Raw genomic sequence first — 20644 nt, 5'->3', positions numbered from 1 at the left:
GCAGAAAACCAGGGGTCTTCCTGATGGGTGGGTATGCTAACTGTTTCTGGGGGAAGGTGTGACAATACTGTAATTAAACCCAGCATGCTTAGGTAAGTCACTGTAGAACTATATCTTAAAACGTAAGTTCTTTTTTAGTTTCTTGTTCTTTGTTACCTAAACCTAAGGGGTATTTGGAATAAAGAATGGGGCTTGAAACTTGTGGTTTCACTTGGGACCAGAAATGTTTTTTCTTTGGGTTGTTGGAACTTAAATTTGAGAGCTTAAACCATTTTGTCACCTGTCAATTTCTTTTTAAAGCTCCTTGAGGACAAAACAAGCAACTATGCTATCAAAAACCAGGTTTTGACATAGGAAAAACCTATTTGTGGTAGTTGCTGTTGAGTACTCAAAACCCACCCACTTCCCTGACAGAAATGCATGGGATTTGGGCAACGGATCATTCTGCATTGACCAACAGAAAGTAATGGCTTCCTTGGTCTCTTGCTTGTCTGTTTGTCAACAATATGGGGTACTGTGGATGCACTATAATCACTTCCTCTTTTAGCATGTTTGACGAAGGAAATAACCTGAGTACAGCTTTGCTGTAAGATAAGGGAACGAGCCCTCATATCTTTGACTCCATTACATACTCCATCATGTGTTAAAGTGTTTATCATTGTGACACAATACCTGGCAAAGAGACTGACTAAAAGAAAATTCTTTGATACAGTATTGGTTTGGTCACCATAGAGCTCTGGCAGACCATGGGAAGTAACTCCTTGAGGACTCAAATACCAAAAATAGGTTTTTCCTATGTCAAAACCTGTTTTAGTGTACCAATAACACCAAATTCTAAACAAAATACTGTAATAGGGTTTTTAAACAAATGAAAAACATCATTTTCTGACTGCAGTATACTGCATATTTTATTCAATAATCTGTAAATATGGCATCTAAATATATTTCATTCCAGCTGCTTAAAGCATACAAAGAGGTATTTTGAAAAATATATCTGGATATCTGAATAATATCATAATTTTGACTTTAATTTCCTCTGTTCGTCTCCATATAGACCATAGATGACAGAGTCACTCCTACTCAGTAAATTCTTGATTTGTTCTTGAAGATCAAAATTCATTCCTGTGAAGTAAGCTATTCTCAAAATGTATTCAAAGAGATGTTATTGTATTGCTGTGTCTGTCAAAAACACATTCTTACTCTACCATCACCACTTCCTGTAATTAATTACCTTCATGCAGTAATAAAAGTTATTTAAAATATCCACTATCTACCTCCACCTTCTAACATGCAAAGTAAATTAGCTACATTGATTTTATACTGCATGATAGTCAGCATCCCATCCAAGCATGCATTTCCCTTTACCATAGAGACCGGATACCATCTTGTCCTTCTGACTTTCTATATAAGGCAAATAATTGTTGCAAGATTTTGTCAGCTCACCTGCGAGGAAGGAGTTGTGTTAATAACAGAAATACCACTAATTTACTCTAAAAGCTAGGGTTGAGAGATCTTAAAATAGTTTACACCTGAAAAAATTTCAATATGCTCTAACTATGGCACAACCTCATTTCACAGATGCTTTACTTATTACTAGCAACAAAAGACCTCTGTCAAGAGATGAAATATACTGGTGTGTAGTCAATAATGATTACTGGGGAAATGGGCAACAGTTATTGTTCCAAAACGAAAAACCCTCAAGCTTACTTGCTAAAGCTCTTTATACTGCAGTCAGTCATCCAATCTTATTTATGTAGTCATTTATGTGGTTAGGATGTAGGCATTAATGGGGTGGGAATGTGGGCATTTATGGCAATGTGATGTAGGACTCTCAAAAAACTACAAATTTGTAAAATTACATTTTAAAAATAAAAATTTTTTATACAAACCCAGAAGTTAAAATTAGCCTTACTATGGTACACGTAAAAGAATTTTACTTACACCAACCTGATGAAATGATAGAAAAGTTTCACTACCCATGCCCATACCACAGTCCACCATGAGCTATATTACTCATTCTTTTGTGCCAAACCCCATCTGGAAGAATGAGGGCAAGGGAGGAGGGCACTAAAGATTATGATTAATGGGCTTGTACAAATACACATTTTCTTTCAAAAACATCATCTGTTCTACAAAACCCATTAATCACAATCAGCCTGAATACAAATTGAGAAGGGAGGAAGCAGAAGAGCCTCAGAAGAGAACAGAAGATGCCAACAACCTCAGAAATCTAGGTAACTTCTGTTAGTAAAGAATGAAATGGACGACATATCTTTGGGTTGTCAGCATGCTAAGCACCTGAGGTGTAATAAGGGCACTTCATGAAAATCACACTTCCCAGCAGGAGGGTGCTGATCCTGAGCTGAGCAAGGAAAACGTTTCCTATGAAACGTCTAGCCACATGCTGCTAGGAAACTGTGAGAGAGCCTAAATCCAGTGACTTGAGACAAGGCCAGAAAGATGTGAACAGATGGAGGTGTAACTTGATAGAGGTCCCCAAGGGCAGTAAAGGAGAACTTCAGGGGAAAAAAAAAGCACAGCAAGGTATCCAAAGTCACGGGCTGAAAGAATGAGACTTTATTAAAAAGAGATTCTCATCCATGAGCTCCAGGCCAGTGACTACCTCCATATATTCCAACCACTGGCATGAGAGGCTCCATCAGAGAGAGTATGAAGCCCACATAAGTGCTGAGACTGAGCTTGGCAACAGCTTAAAAAGTGAAAAGTGAGACTGTGGAAGGTGCTATCAAGGAACAACTTGAAAGCCCACTGAAGTCTGTGAAACAACAGGAGTCAAAGGGTTTATAAATACAAAAATTTTTGGCAGTTAGGAGCTTGTTCTTCCAAAACAAGTTTGAAGATAGGGAGAGAAGAAGACCTATTAAAGAGAAGAACAAAAGCCTATCAACATCTTTAGATGGAAGAAGAAGATGGTATAACAGGAACCAAAAAAAAAAAAAATGGCCAGGCAAGAACCTGTTATTAGGTAAAATCCACAAAAAGAGGTAGGTGTGGAGGGAGAGGACCTTGCATTCATGAAGCATCCATTGTCATGACCAAAGACAGCCACCCTCTTTAAGGTATGCCTGATAATCAGGCCTTAATGAAACACAGTGACCATGGAAGGTCACAAAAATGAGTGAAAAGGTTACTCTGGAAGGTCACAAAAATGAGTGAAAAGGTTACTCCAGAAGTCTAATGTAAAGAAGTCAAAACCAGGATTAATGAAAACATGTGAGCCAGAAATCATTGAAGACACCTATGCTGTTCTTGGGTTGGAGTGCAACGACAGCAACCCATACAACTTGAACCCGCTCAAAGAGAACAGAACTGAGGATTGCTAAAGACAAAAACAAAGCAAACAGGATGAGCCATGGCACTCTCACTAACACCTAAGACCTTGCACAATATCGCAAGCAAAGAAATTTACTTTTGTCCTTCCCTAATCATAGAAGGGCACTCAGGAGAAGAAGCAATCCACAATAAAAAACCCAGTCTCAATGGTCCATATTATCCCTCTTGGCATTCAAAGGACATCTGTGTCATTGATTGTAATCAAAGCACCAAGAACACCAGAAACTCAAAAATGGCTGGAATGAAAGGAATTACATACCTCAGTAACTTTTCTGGAATCACAGTGAATAAGGATTACATAAAACGTTGCCCAAAAGAGGGGTTTGATGAATTGAGGACCTGTTCTGGAACAAAATAAAACTGCATAGAGGGAATCACTGTGGAAGCAACATGCTATGCCAACCCCTCAAAGTACCAGCTGCCACAAGGGCAACAGAAAAACAGACAACCATCCCAAGCCACCCCTGCAGATGAAAGTTTCCTGATGAAAACAAACAGGACTCTGGGGATGAAATGCCCATTATCCTGAAAGCCAGATCAACAAAGATGGCATGGGCCATTATCACCTAATACCATCAAAAGAGCAAGTTCAAACTTCACCAAGCAGCACCCTGGAAGGTTAACACAGAAAAAAAAAAAGCAGTACAGTACATGTCTTTCCAACAACATCATCAAGAATCGGGGATCAGAGCAATGAATCGTAACCCACTAACATGCAGGTACAGAGCATGAAACCAGAGGGTATACCATCCAAGATTCTATTAAAACCTGAGGGCAGCACACATCTTCAATGTCTTTTCTGGTAACCCATGTGATCATCTGTGTCAAGAGTTTCTACCTTAGTGCATCTTGCACTTCATCTCTCATGTTTGTACCAGTTACCTATACCTAGCATCAAAGCCTTGAATACTCATAATTTATGATTTTGTCACTGAGTCATGTTACTGCCTTAAAGATCACATGAGCAAATTCTCCATTCTGTAATTATGTTGACCTAGGCATCTTTGAAGGCTATTTCACTTGCCCTGCTTAATTACTGATACCAATTACTTGCAAGTTGCCTCCCTACCTCTGTTCTGCCTCCTGAAGTCAAAACAAGGAATAATGGCATATCTTCCCAGTCTAATGACAAATAATTCCAATACCATAATTTAGGTCATAACATCATTCAAATATTCACTCTAAAGAAGAATAGGCCCGAAAATCTGAAAATAATTTGAGATGATTGTTGTTATCCAAGGAAGGCACTTAATCCTTTGGATAAATTATGATGCATCATCCAAAATCCAACAACTGAGTCACTGATGATACACTGGCATGGCATATTCAGTTATGTTCAACTCTTCAATTTGACCTCTTATTCTTTTGTTTTTTTTTTTTTTCTGGACCATACCACAAGAGAGTACAACAATTCTGCTTTAAGGAGATGCCAGAGTGAGTATCATATCTTGAACAACAAGTCATACAGAACAGAGTGAAATATATTCCCAAATGCCTAGTGACTGGGTTAAATACCTTCCAAAATTTAAGTGAGCCAACTGACAGAATATGGTTACTGGTTGCTATATTGCCATTCCTCATTACAGAAACAAGAAAGTGCAGAATTACTGAAGAAACATTTTATGTTAGGTTTTCACTTCAAAAGGTCTAGACATGAAATGAGTTCTCTCCACACTCTTGTCTTGTGTATATTCTGCCTGAAATCCCATTTAATCTAAATCTTCATTTATGACATTTTTTATGGATTGCTGGGCCTTTCTACCAACCTTTATACTGCTATTTCCATATCAGCTACTTTTCTTACTGTTCCTCATCCCTACACACGTCCAAACTATCTCAAACTGACACCTCTGTTCACTTTGTAGCTGTTTGACACCTTTGCTTTAAACAATTCCACTTGTAATGGGATCTTCTCAATGAACTGCAATGAATCCAATCAATTTGTAGCCATGCCTTTTCAAAATCTCTTCCACTTTCCGACAATGCCCATGTCTGCTGAATAGAGAAATACAAATTTTTGCTCTCTCTACTAATGCAAAACTTTATCTAGCGATAGTCTAGCAATCTCTTTCTTCATAATCCAGGATATTGGGATTTTTTTTCTCAATATCCTTTTACCACAACTTAGCACTCCTCTTCTTATACTGTACATTTCAGGCATCACAAACCTCTAACTACATGTGATTTGTTGCAATCCTGAGCATCTTTTGTAAAATTGGTTATGTTCAATGCATAGTTCTGAGTTCACCACCCCAACTTCTTTCCCACAGCATCAACATGACCACTTCTTAACTCTTTTTTTTTTTTTCTTTGCTTCCTTTCCTGTGATCTTAAGCTATATTGCATACAGTGATTTTCAATCCTCTCCTTTCCATTTCTCTCTATGTAAACTTGTCTAAAAGGTGTCAGGGCCGGGACGACACTATAAGGGTTTTGGTGTCTTAAAAGGAAGATCTTCCTTAAAAAGATGAGACATAGCACCTTCAGGCATTAAAAATCTGCCTCACGTAATAAATCAGTTACTTGAAGTATGTAATGAAGTATGTTATGAAAGGGAATACAAGTGACAGTGACCTTGAGGTGGATTGAGGGATGGTCAACAAACTGAATAAATTCCTGAACTGGTTTGCAATAAGATAACAAGAATATAAACAATATAGCCTTAAAGCTGTGTAGATCAGCACTCTGTATACCTAACTGAATGGGAAAGGAAGCACATGATAGAAGACCCTTAGTAACTTCTGATGAACATTTGTTGCCCACATTCCAATATTAATTTATCACATTTATAAACAAGAAACTACATGTATCAAGGCTGTATGAATAGATGGGACTACAAAACTGGAAATAAAGCATTACAAAAACAACATACAAAAAACAAGAAGACATAGCACCAAGAAATCAAAATATGGGCAAAGGTACCACAGGAAAGAGAAGAGAAAATGTTAAAATTATCAACTGTTACTTGGACTTCATGCCAGGAACACTGAACATAGAGATGATCTTTAAAAAAAAAAGACAATTGCAAGAGCAATGGCATGTGAAAAGGAGGAGGTTAAGCCAAATATTTATGGATTTTGAAAAAGCATCTAACAAATTTACCAAATAAGCAATTTGATGGGCAGTAAAAATGCACAGGGTTCCCAATAATCTTCCAGAAACAAAGAAAAGAAGGAAAAAATAAAGCACCAGTTTGCTCCCCTAGTCAGAAGTTTGTACCAAAGTTGCAATTAGCAACTGTAAAGCCTAAGTGGAACTACAGGAATGTAGGAGTGTAGGAAGATATTTCTCACAAAGCCAGTTTAGGAAATCCCCACCAGTTACTTTAAGCTGGGCAAAATTAACACTATTCTTTAATAAATCTTAGAATGAGGTCAACACTTTGAAATGAAGCATTAGCTTATTTAAAACAGTGGCATGTTTGATGTTAATATCTAACTAATAATAATAATAATAATAATAATAATAATAATAATAATAATAATAATAATAATAATAATAATAATAATAATAATAATAATACAAAAAGGCACAGTAACAACGACTGAAGGGATAAAGCTACCAGACGGGAATATCATCAAACACATAGATGAGACAGGATACAAATACCTGGGAATAATGGAAGGAGAGGATATGAAACACCAAGAGATGATGGACATGATCAGGAAAGAATATATGCAGAGACTTAAGGCAATACTCAAGTCAAAACTCAACACCAGAAACATGACGAAAGCCATAAACACAGTACCAGTAATCAGATACAGCGCAGGAGTAGTGGAGAGGACGAAGGCTGAACTCCGCAGCATAGACCAGAAAACTAGAAAACACATGACAATACACAAAGCACTACACCCAAGAGTAAATACAGACAGACTATACATAACATGAAAGGAAGGGGGGAGAGGGCTACTAAGCATAGAGGACTGCGTCAACATCAAGAGCAGAGCACTGGGGCAACATCTGAAAACCAGTGAAGAAGAATGGCTAAGGAGTGCATGGGAAGAAGGACTGATAAAAGTAGATGAAGACCCAGAAATATACAGAGACAGGAGAATGAAAAACAGAACAGGAATGGCACAACAAACCAATGCATGGACAGTACATGAGACAGACAAAAGAATTGGCCAGCTATGAAACATGGCAGTGGCTACAAAGGGGAGACCTCAAGAAGGAAACAGAAGGAATGCTAACAGTGGCACAAGATGAGGCCCTAAGAACCAGATATGTCCAAAGAACTATAGATGGAAATAACATCTCACCCATATGCAGGAAGTGCAATATGATGACCATAGGGAGAACATACTTAGTTCAAAAAGACAAGAACAAGGGAAATATAGCAAGTAACTACAGGCCTATCGCCTGCCTACCAATAAGGTGGAAGTTACTAACAGGTAACATCAGTGAAAGGCTATACAACTACCTAGAGGATACAAATACCATCCTCCACCAACAGAAAGGCTGCACAAGGAAGTGTAAGGGCACAAAAGAACAGGATAGACAAAATGGTAATGAATAATAGTAAGAGAAGGAGAACCAACCTAAGCATGGCATGGATTGACTACAAGAAAGCCTTCGACATGATACCACACAAGTGGCTAATAGAATGCCTGAAAATATGGGGCAGAGGAAAACACCATCAGCCCCTTGAAAAATACAATGTGCAACTGGAATACAGTACTTACAAGCTCTTGGATAAGACTAGCAGAGGTTAACATCAGGAGAGGGATCTTTCAAGGAGACTCACTGTCCCTACTACTCTTCGTAGTAGCCATGATTCCCATGACAAAAGTACTGCAGAAGATGGATGCAGGGTAACAACTCAAGAAAGGAGGCAACAGAATTAACCATCTGGTGTTCATGGACGACATCAGCTGTATGATAAGAGCATCAAGGAAATATATTCCCTTATCCAGACTGTAAGGATTGTATCTGGGGACATCAAGATGGAGTTTGGAATGGAAAAATGTGCCTTGGACAATATACAAAAAGGCAAAGTGACAGGGACTGAAGGGATGAAGCTACCAGACAGGAATACCATTGAACACATAGACGAGACAGGATACAAATACCTGGGAATAATAGAAGGAGAGGATAAAAAACACAACATGAAGAACACGATCAGGAAAGAATGTATGCAGAGACTTAAGGCGATACTCAAGTCAAAACTCAATGCCGGAAACATGACAAAAGCCATAAACACATGGGCAGTACCAGTAATCAGTTACAGTACATGAGTAGTGGAGTGGACGGAGGCTGAACTCCGCAGCATAGACCAGAAAACTAGGAAACACATGACAATACACAAAGCACTACACCCAAGAGCAAATACAGACAGACTATACATAACACAAAAGGAAGGAGGGAGAGGTCTACTAACCATAGAGGACGTCGTCAACATCAAGAGAAGAGCACTAGGGCAATATCTGAAAACCATGAAGACGAGTGGCTAAGGAGTGCATGAGAAGAAGGACTGATAGAAGCAGACAAGGACCCAGAAATATACAGACAAGAGAAAGAAAAACAGAATAGAGGCATGGCCAGCAATGAAACATGGCAATGGCTACAAAGGGGAGAACTCAAGAAGGAAACAGAAGGAGTGCTAACAGCGGCACAAGATGACGCCCTAAGAACAAGTTATGTCCAAAGAACAATAGATGGAAATAACATCTCACCCATATGCAGGAATTGCAATATGAAGGACAAGACCATAAACCACATAGCAATTGAATGTCCGGCACTTGCACAGAACCGGTACAAAAAGAGGCATGATTCAGTAGCAAAAAGCCCTCCACTGGAGCCTGTACAAGAAACACAGCTAGCCTGCAGTAATAAGTGGTACGAACATCAACCTGAGGGAGTGATAGAAAATGATAAGGCAAAGATCCTCTGGACTATGGTATCAGAACAGATAGGGTGATGCATGCCAATAGATCAGACTTGATGCTGATTGACAAAATCAAGAAGTATCACTCATTGATGTTGCAATACCATGGGACACCAGAGTAGATGAGGAGAGAGAAAAAAAATTTATAAGTATCAAGACCTGAAAATAGAAATAAGAAGGATATCGCATATGCCAGTGGAAATTGTACCCCTACTGAAAAGAACATTAGGCAAGATCCCAAGATCCCTGAAAAGGAACCTTGAAAAACTAGAAGCCGAAGTACCTCCAGGACTCATGCAGTAGAGCGTGCTATTAAAAACAGCGCATGTAGTGAGAAAAGTGGTGGACTCCTAAGGAGGCAGGATGTAACCCGGAACCCCACACTATAAAAACCACCCAGTGGAATAGGATGACTATGATAAAAAAAAATAAAAAAATAAAAAATAAATAATAATAATAATAATAATAATAATAATAATAATAATAATAATACCTGTACAACTTTTTACTGGATCTTCATGTGGTAGTATGTTTCAGAAAACGAAGTTTAAACAAATACAGGTTACTTTTCTAAAGTTCATGGTTAACCACTTCAACACAAGGCCAAAGATTTGTTCACTGAGTAATTTTTTCTTCTCATAAAATACACAGAAAGTTTAATAGGTATCAGCACTTTCAACACTCATCAATATGTAAAAGCATAATATTTGCAGCAAGGACACTCCAATGTAGAAGCAATATGCATACAGTTTGCCACAGTAAACACAATTAGTAATTAAAAATGCTTTATCAAAGTGAAACTTAATAAAAGTAAGAGTACATCCCTTTAAACAACATAAAGCTTAAATAGAATTACAGAAAATTTGGCCATGCATATATTACCAGAATCCTATACTGTACATATAAACTAGATTAATACATTAATACCTAGAAGAGCCGACAAAATCAAGATATATTTGTTGCTCATAAAGAAAAACAGGCACATATCTGGAAAATGCCTTTCAACAAAACCAGCACCTTATAACCAGGACTAACTTGCATTGTTATGACTATAATTATAGCAAGAAAATTTAGTTATATCAATTTAACAACAAATAAAAATCTTACCTAAATGTTTGCATATAAAATTGATCATTAGCCTATTATTGATATCCATTGCTGTTCCAGGGTCTAAGGGAGATGATGCCCCAGCAAAGACTCTCCCTATTGGCCCAACAAGAAATGGAGTGTCACACTGGTTCTGGTGGACAGTACCTCTATAAGGAAAAAAAAATTGATCACTTGTTACCTTTTGTGAGGTAAGGTAAGAATTTTGTAACCATAGTACTCTGGTAATTTTTTAAACAAATGTAATCTAATTGAGTTTAGTAAGTAACTGTAAATTTCATTTGCAGTGAGTCTGGGTATGCAAAAATTCAAAGAAATGGTCAGCACTCTGCAGGACTGATATTAATGTTTTTCTTTTTACATTTACATTTGAGACACACTATAGTGATTGCACTATAGTGTGTCTCAATATTATATAATCACAATACAGTATTACAAAAAAAGTATTTGTAAATGTAAAAAGAAAAACAATTATTATTGATGATATAAACATTATAATACTGCAGTGAAGGAGTCAATGTAGATACAGTATTTAAAAAATAAACAGGTTTGAGGACATCCGTTTGGAAACTGTGGCACCTCCTTATGGGCAGCTTTAGTTCAGCTACATCAGCACTATAGTAAAATTATATTACTGTGCATTAATGAAACATTTTTGGCAGTTGCAGTTCCATAAGAACGATGTACACAATTTGCCTTTCTGTTGACTCATTATCTTAATGATATCAAAGCTATATTATGCTCCTACACTTTTCTATGCACCAAAATGCTTAAAGTTCTTGACATTACTCAAAAAATCAAATAAGTATAAAAATAGCAAAACTTACTTTATTGTAACGAAAGTTGTGGTTTCATCATTAAGCTTACTCATAGCTTTCAAATTAACTTCATTCTGAAAAGCTTCTGTGGATATGCACAACAGCGGCTGTGTTAATGCACTACAAATTTCATCAACCTCATCCTTCAAAGGGAACATCCAAGGATCAAGTGCAACACCTACTCTGAAAGCAAAGAAATCTCTTTAAAGGTTTATTTTTGTCTTTGTCAATGCATACGAAACCATATACAGTAGTGCATTATCTCTACTCGTACTTTTTTCACTCTGTACCTCCTATAATTTCTGTAAAAGAACTTATAAAACCACACGCAATCACTTGCAATGCATGCACTAATGATGGTTGTGTAAACTTAAATATATACTGAAAACTATAGCCTGGTCTGAAGTCCGGGTGAACATGCATCAAATGTGGCTTATATGTTTTGGTGCTTATAAGTTCTTATTGCTGTTTATTATTTTATATTACAATTTTTATGTTTTCTTCAGCTTACCTTGGTAAAATTATTTACCTTACTTCATTAATTTTTCATTTAGCTATCCTATACATACACATATATATACTGTGTGTATATATATATATATATATATATATATATATATATATATATATATATATATATATATATACACAGTCATACCCCGAACTTACGTGAGGTTAGGTTCCAGAACTCCTCACACAAAATGAATTTTCGCGTAAGTTTGGCATGGTCTCTAAAAATGCTAATAAATGCTTATTTCTAGAGTTTAAACACTAAATATGACCTCAATCATGCTCCTAAAATATTAAGATAACTTTTAAATGAAATTACAGTTACTGTGATTTCATTCAAAAGTTAGCTCAATACACTACCCTTAAAAAAGAAATAAATGTTGACGTAAAAATATAGGAGTGTGAAGACTACCATAATATTTCTCTTTCTCCCCCCTCCAACCAATCTATTTTTAGAAGTCCTCTCAACCTCGTTTTTAAGAAGTACTTTATTCTAATATGTCTCTTTCTCTTTGTTCTGAAATGATTTTTCATGAACAGACAGTGTTTTTTATTTGGACTAACACAACTCTTAGTTGTCTCTGTGTTTTAGAACATAATATTTGCCACACTAGCGCATTTACAGTTCATGGATGGTACGGGTAAAATGAGATCAATTTAAAATTTTCTATTGTATAGGTAAAGACGTACAAAGAAATAGTAACGGGTTGTAAAATATGTATGAGCGCTAACTACAAATGAGAGAGAGAGAGAGAGAGAGAGATAACTGTTGTCCTTACGTTAAGAGTGAAATTATTTATGAATTATTACAAGGAGAGAGAGAGAGAGAGAGAATTGTTGTCCTTAAGTTAAGAGAGGGAAATTATTTATGAATTATTACAGAGAGAGAGAGAGAGAGAGAGAGAGAGAGAGAGAGAGAGAGAGAGAGAGAGAGAGAGAGAGAGACAGATTATTTAGGAATCCTTTGACCTGCTATCGGCAACACCCCCATCCTGTCACATAAATTAGACATATTTGACAGCTTTGCCCCTGAGCGAGTTCACAAAAGATACAGGAATGATATTTAAAATACGTATCACATGCATAGTATAAATTTTATAACTACAGTTATATTATTGTTATTGTTATTATTATTATTAGTATTATTATTATCATTATTAATAATATTTGAAAATTAGTACTTATTATTAGATAAAAAATTAATATGTCATATGAAACTAATAAACATTTATGTATACATACTGTTTACCATAAAAATTCTCTCATCTCAGTAAGAGAGAGAGAGAGAGAGAGAGAGAGAGAGAGAGAGAGAGAGAGAGAGAGAGAGAGAGAGAGAGAATGATTATTTTTATTATTTAATGTTATCTAACTTACACATAAAAGCTTGAAAACTTATAAATTACATAAAAAATCAAATATAAACACTTTTACAGTGTTACTCAGTATTCGCAAATGTTCACGTGTCTGTGAAAAACTTGTGTATAACAATTAGTTAGGTACCAATGAAACATTCATGCGTCTGTGAATTCGCGCAACTCGAATCGCACAAGTTCAGGGTATTACTATACATATATATATATATATGTATGTATATACACATATATATATATATCCACTGCCATCATCTCTTTGCTTGATCACTGTAGGGGTCAGAGTCCTGTGTTTTAAGGGGTAGGGAACCAGTCCCCACCAACAGAAGAGTGAGTGTGCAATTTTAGAGGTCAGCTCAAAGGGACACTCAGGTAGCCTAAGAAAGCTTGGTGTGAATCAGAGCTGTACAAGCCTCCAATCACTACTGAGGTCCCCTCTAACAACAGAAGAAAGGACAACAATAGCATCAGCACCCCTTTTGAAGCAAACAGGACCAGGGAAAGAAAAATCAACTTCTGGACAGTGTATTACAGGGAAGGGAAGAGGTGGAACCCTATTGGACTTGCATGGTTGGGGGTGTCTTCTAAAGCATAACATGCAGTGGAAGTCCTCCCTTTGGGGGGTAACAGTATAATTCACAATGGGCTAGGATAGAGATGGTCCCATCCTCCCCTTCCTCTAACGTAGTTTTTCCCAAAAACCAGACCTCCTTTTTAAAAGGGGACCATAGAGAAAGACGGCTTTATTTGCCACCACTCTTCAGTCCTTCCGAGAAGCATTCTTCTGAATGAAGGGTGACCCTTGACCTGTCAAATTTGAACAAAGATATTGTTTGCATAAATTTTTCTATATACTGTACCTATTTTATGGGAGTTCAGGAATGAAGGATTTTAACTGGTGGCCTTCCTAGATGATTGGCTAATCTGGGTAGCCACCAGAGAAGGGTTCCAATGAAACCTGACAGTGGTAGTCGACAGACTCCAGTCAAATGGTTTCTCAGGAACAAGTCCTATTTACATCCAGCGGTCTTCTTCTGAGGCTGGGACTTTGTTGGGCTACTCTTTGCAGCCCCAAAGCAATCAAACCAGAATAAGGAAGGACTTAGAACATTCCTTGCACAGCCCAGCTTTTCCAAACATCAATGTTACAGTTTGGGTCTATGGTAGATCTAATCCTGAGATTGGGACTGAAAGATTTGACAGGGTCTGGCTCTAACATGCCAGAAAAAGGCCTTCATCTGAGACTGGGAAGATACTCTGTCTATGAACCTGGAAGGGGACTCTGGCAAACAGGCCAACCTGAATCCACCGTTCATAAGAGTGATAATACATATGAGGCAACCAGCAGAGCAAGGGAGCAAGCGCCATTTTTCAATAACTGAGAAAAATGCACTTAAAGTGTTCAAACATCAATATCTTTGAAGCCAACCATACGATTTTAATATAGTTTTCACCATTTTAAAGGAAATTTATCTATATACCATATATCCAAAAATTATGGCATTATTATATGTTATACTTAAGCAATAGCATAAAATGTAAGGTAAAGTAGAGCGTGCCAGCTTGTTAAACACCAAAAGACATAAGCAAACTCAATATAAAAAAAGTAAAAATGCAATTAAAGTTTTCAAACATCAATATCTTTGAAACAAACCATACGATTTTAATCTACTTTTCACCTTTTAAAGGATATTTATCCCTGTACCATACAGTATGTCCAAAAGTTATGGCATTATTAAGTTACATTTAAACTACAGCGTAAAATGTGAGGTAGAGTAGAGTATGCCGGCTTGTTATTTTGCTTGATTATAATGATTTTTGAAGTTTAATTTACTTTCTTTGGCCATCTCTTAATTACTGACATTACAACACATAAGAAAAAGTCACGGTAAACACCAAAAAAATAAGCAAGCTCAATATAAAAAAAAGGTAAATAGCAATAAAAAATACTGATTGTAGTTTCTTATTTTTAATAAAAAATTTGGATGTTATAAATTTTTTTAGATTTATGGTAAATAAAAAATAAAATTCTTAAATTACATTAAATGAAAATAATAACAAAAACATTAGCATACCAAAATAATGGGTTGAAAATACTGCAACATTAACATGAAATTTGTGTCCAAGACATCAACGTCATCACCTCTGACTGGGACCTCTTCTTCTTCAGGGGTATCATGAAGCCTTCCTCCTTCTTGAGTGTCAAAATGTCCCTAAAGTACTGGGCACTCTCAACACTATCAGCCATAGTTAATACACTACTGAATTACAACGAAAATACTCGTAAAAAGAAAAAAAATAACAGCATCTATGAGTGAAACAACAGCGTGTTAGCGGGCAAAGAGAGAACAGAGAGAAAGGATGGGACGGCATCTCTGTGTCCCATCATACAAGAAAAGAGCTGTGTCAATTGTCATGCCAGTAGAAACGCGAACCCAATCTGTACATGTTTTCATTGGCCACTGAGACTGAGCGGGGGATGGGTGGAGAGAGATGGCAATGCTCACTCCCCCATACCCCCTTCATGTACCACCCCAGGTTTAAAGGGACAATGGGGAGGTGCCCTTATGCAAGGGAGTCTGTTGACCCACGTTTCTACATCCCATAAAGGTGAAAAAGTACTTGTGTTCAATGGCGTATTAGACCATAATGTTTCAAGCCTAAGGTCACATACGAACTACTGATGCATAGAGGAAAGCCTTGGGAAAAATGTTGTACTGCTAACTCTATTTTGGCTGCAGTGGGGCTTATGCCCTTACTCTGCTGCATGCCTCATATGGATGCCTCCCTGACAGGTTGGGGAGGCCACTGGGAGGATTGTCAGTCAGGGGGATGACAGTCACCTGCTTGGAGGGAGTATCGTACCTGCTTCCTGGGGCTATTAGCTGTCTTTCCATTTAAGAAAACTGAAGCCTCCAAAAGGGACTCTCATTTTGTTTGTCCTGACAATATGACTGCAATGTCTTATATAAAGAGGTTAGGATCATGCTGAGCTCCTCTTAAGTCAGTAATTGCTAAGATGCTTCCACAATCCGAAAGTGGACCAGTTTGGGCTATAGTCTAAGTAATTGGTTTGTTGTAAACCGTAGGTATATATCATATGTCACCAATATGAGGTGTGGATAATACTGTAGCCTTACCTCAAATTACCAGTGGTATAAACAAACAGATTTTTGACAAAATGAATGAGTGAGAAACAATTTTACAAACTAAAAAAAAAAAAACACCTGTCCATGAATAAAATAAACTTACAATTACTCATTTGAAGGAAACAACACTGCATAAAAAGATTAAAAAGAAAACTTCTGCTATCTGAAGGATTTCCATTAGTGCTGACTATCCAGTGAATAACCAAATACTTTGGAACTGGGATTCTGAGTCTGGTAATTCTGCCTGCCATTCGGTTAAAAAATTAGCCATGTAAAAATCTGTCAATCATATCCTCATATTAATTGGGAATACAACAGTCAACTTTGGCTGCTAAAATACTAAAGACACTAGAGCACCTACTTGAATCGTTTGTCTTTTGACAGTGTGCATATTGTAGTTCCTCCACCAAATGAATGACCCGACATTATGGGCATTGTCAAGTCAAGGCGGCCACAAAGTTGCTGAAGATCAAACTTGGAGGGAAGTTCATTTGTAACTTTTCCTTGCTCTAATTTTTCAAGAACATCTAGTGCTCTTACACTTTCTTGTACTCTGATCTTGATCTGCAAGTAATAAAAAAACTGCAAAAAATCTAAAACAAATGTTTTACAAAAGAAGAATAATTTCCAAATACACGTACTGCTACAGTTTTGAAAAAATAATGCACGTTACTCCCATTGTTATTAAGAAATATTAATTAAAACAAAAATAAAAGCAAGAGAAAAGTATAACTATGGACATTCAAATATAGTTGCAATGTTATTTGTAATAAAACACCACTTTATAAAACATAACAACCTAATTTATCCTTTAATACATCAAATGACAGGAAAAATATAAAAAAAAGATATATGAAATAAATTATATACTACTATGCTACAATGTATAAGAATTAAATAATACCCCTCTATATTAAAATATAGAAAAAAATATGAAGTAAACAACATAAGATATTTAAAACCAAAGACAAATTGTAAAACAAAATTATAGTCTAAGGACAGGAGAGAAATAGCAAAGCAGATTATAGCAATGTACCATATTTCCCACCACTGAAGATGCTACATTTTCCAAAAGTAAGTCGAGGAAGTTTACCAAAGGTCCTAGAGGCCAAACTTATGCTTTTCATCAGTCTAAACCCCGGAGAAAGGTTATCTTGATGGACATTAATCAGAATACTTGTATTTAATCTCTGAGTAAAGGACGGTACATAAATTATCCTTAGTTTAAATAGTAAATAAAGAAAAGTATCATAAAAAACAAAAAAAACAGACAAAGTCACAGAGATTCACTTCCATATAGGGCAGACTACGGTGGAGTTAATAAATGAGTAGTAGCTTAAAAGTTGCGCCAATATTCCTGGTACAGTATTTTTGCTTTTCTTAAATGATCTGGACTTTAAGGGAACATTATCAGTTGGCAATAGTAAAATGGAAGTATTTTAAAAGGGTTACCAGCTATTGTAATCAAAGTGGAAATTGTGTAATACAATGCTTTTTTTATCAGTTTTTTTGATAAATTCACACTTGGCTTTTTTATGCTTGGTAACGTTGTGCAAAATACTTACAGGCTTTGAAGATTAAAATGTTTTTCTTATTTGTAATGTGTGTATTGTATGAATTTTAATGTTTTTTATGTGTTTTATTTGGGATGTTATGTTCATGCTGTATTTTACCCAAGTGTAACTATGCAATAAAATATTATTCCATACTTGTAATATTTCTTATTGCAATATTTAGTTTCTATGTGATAAAAAAAAACTTACTGAACATGCCTGCATCAAATACTATTAGAATCTTAAAATACTACACTAGTCGTAGCCCGATCAACTTGCATACACTGAGGCACTGTTGGCCAACTACTGTAAATCTCTGATGCAACATGGCTGGCAGTTTATACCGTATATGTTGCAGTACTTTGTAATCGGTTCAAAATTTTCAGTTTGCTGATACATCAACTTCAGAAGGGTTTATTTGAAATTTAAAAAAAAAAGAATTAAAAAAAACCTAAAACAAATTATTTTAAAATACGCGCCAAAAAATCTATACGCTGCAACAGCCTAAGTCATGGTACATAATACAGTGAACGTGTGCATGCACCAACCAAAATAGAACCATCAACTTATGAAAATTGCAAAATCACAGTTATGTTTATTTTAGTTTTCAAAATTTTGCCGGTCAGAAAAAATGCAACAGTTATTTGCCAATAACAAATTTGAATTGTAAGATAACATTTTTTGAATTGTAAGACAGCATTTTTAAGGTTAAATTATGGATGGATCTCTTCATCAGCGCAAATGTTTTATTTGATTAAAATCCTTAAATAATACGCAAACTATACAGAAACATTTATAATTATTCACTGATTACCTACTGATCACAAAAACTAAGCAGTATCTCAATTAGTTATTTAGATAGGAGCTTAGTCACTAATGCCTTTACTCTGGATGAAAAAAATGTTTTACAGGTATTATTTCTATTCTTTAAAAGGAATTAATTTCTAATACTATTGTCCACTACGAAGTCTATCTTGGGAATGACAGGGCTGTATCTTAACACAAGCAGACAGATATCTGTCTAAAAAAAAAGACAAATCCAGTTGACTTTAAAGCTAATTAGTTGGTGAGAGACAAAAACTGTCTCAACACATACTTACTTGCTGATTCCTGAGATCATATTCCTTTTCATTTGGTTGAAGAGTTCTAAAAAGTATGTGTTCTTTGCTACCATCTTCACTCAGAGTAAATGATGCACAAGCAGAAGTATCCCTGCAAATCAAAATAAACTGACTTATCAGATTCAACCTCAGTCGCAAAGACTGCTTCAATCAAGAGAAAAAAACAGAAACTGAATTCTTTCAACTAGAAGGGGAATCCTGACAAAATAAACTTAATTATGAGGTCATTCTAATTTCAGTTATCCTAGCTATTACCACACTATTCATTTCATGAAATATGAAGGTACATATATTAGAGGAAGTTTCAAAAGTAAAAGGAAAAGGAGAAAGAAATACAACAACATGACATTCATCAAAGAACATTACAAAGCAACTATCACTTTTACTTAAGATGGAAAGCAGTCATGAAAAACCTAATGCATACACTGTAGGCCTGAACTTGGGACACAGTAGGGCACTAAATTTTAACCAAGGTCTCACCCTTTTCTGCTAGAAATTCTTAGCGCTGGTTGATGAGATAGCCAAAGTGTTTTAGAAGCTCCAGAGATAAAAATGCCATGATCAGCCAGTTATCTGGATACTGTAACTCATTAACTTGATACCTATTCTATGAGCTCAGGCCACAAGTTGGGTCATTACCTCAGTAGGACCTGTGGAGCCTTTGAGAGAATGAAACAAGCTCTTGAACTAGAAAATATCCTGGAAGACCTGTGACAAGTGATCTGAAAATATGTCCTGTTAGATCCACATACACAAGAAAGTCATCCTTCAGACTGAGGAGATGATCTCCACTTGGAAGGGTAAAAGTTGAAGAAAACTGTTTGGGGTCTAAGGTTAATAATCAGTCTCCATACCCCAGAAGTTTTTGAACTACAAACAGCCTGAGATATACCACAATGGTCAAATCGTAAGTCATAATAGTGACTCCTTTGCATCTTAATCCCTATTTACTTATTTATGATAAAAAGAACCACTAAGGAGAGAGAGACCAATGTCATTCCAGCCCTGTAGTTCTAAGAATGTTTCTACCAAAGTAAACTTCGAACACTGTCAAAGCAGGCACATGGGTGGATGTTCAGCTGAGCTGCAGCTGTAAACTTGTTCAGCAATAGCTAATCAGAGTGGGTCCTGAACTGCTTGTAAGCAACCAACATCTACAGGATTGCCAGGTACTGGTAGGAGGATCCAGTCTCAGCACATTCATCTTTCAACTTCTGTTGAACTGGCAAGAGCATCTACTGTACACATCCTTAAAATATAAGTTGGTCTTGTGGCTGGTTCCAAAAGCTTCAACTTCTGCTGACCTAGGAAACAACCTTTCTTGTGGTACAGCTCCCAGCCTTCTGGATAAACCAAGGCCATTACCTTCAACTTGACAAGGGTCTGCAAGAAATGCCACTTCTATGAACTGAGCTCTATAAATTCATAGGTCTGCAAGTGTTAGGGAGACCAAAACACATCATCAACAACTACTATACAACTGATATGAACCTGTTTAATTTACATTCAAACAAACACATTTTGTTGGCATCTGGAAAATGACATTTACAATCTTATATAGGTAAAATCCAATTCACTGCATGTACCATTTGCTATGTTATTACTACTGCTAATAAATATACAGCAAAAGCTTTTATTCCTGAAATGACTGACATGTATGCAGTACAAGCATTACTAGGCTGTAGCATATCACGCTGAGAAAAAATTATGTGAATAAAACCACATGCTATATGCCAAAAGAAAAGCAAAGAATACGTTTATTATTAGAATTCTGCTAG

General features: G+C 36.3%; 1 protein-coding gene across 9 annotated transcripts in view; it reads right to left on the bottom strand.

Annotated features, from left to right (window-relative positions):
• Window positions 1-881: 881 nt before the first annotated feature.
• LOC136840229 (platelet-activating factor acetylhydrolase-like) overlaps window positions 882-20644 on the bottom strand; it is a 54738-nt gene continuing 34975 nt past the window's right edge. For 7 of the 9 annotated variants that reach the window (XM_067106820.1, XM_067106823.1, XM_067106822.1 and 4 more), the window contains 5 exons: window positions 18846-18957; window positions 16554-16756; window positions 11173-11346; window positions 10346-10494; window positions 882-1443 (listed from right to left, as the gene is read on the bottom strand). In XM_067106820.1, coding sequence (XP_066962921.1) covers window positions 1316-1443; window positions 10346-10494; window positions 11173-11346; window positions 16554-16756; window positions 18846-18957 — 766 coding nt within the window. In that variant the 3' untranslated portion in view covers window positions 882-1315. The remainder of the gene's footprint in view (window positions 1444-10345; window positions 10495-11172; window positions 11347-16553; window positions 16757-18845; window positions 18958-20644) is intronic. The other 2 variants (XM_067106824.1, XM_067106817.1) reach the window with 1 other exon arrangement.

This window comes from Macrobrachium rosenbergii, chromosome 7 (genome assembly GCF_040412425.1).
Source record: "Macrobrachium rosenbergii isolate ZJJX-2024 chromosome 7, ASM4041242v1, whole genome shotgun sequence".
NCBI lineage: Eukaryota > Metazoa > Arthropoda > Malacostraca > Decapoda > Palaemonidae > Macrobrachium > Macrobrachium rosenbergii.
Note: the sequence above shows the minus strand (reverse complement) of the source record. Positions and strands in the feature narration are given on the sequence as shown.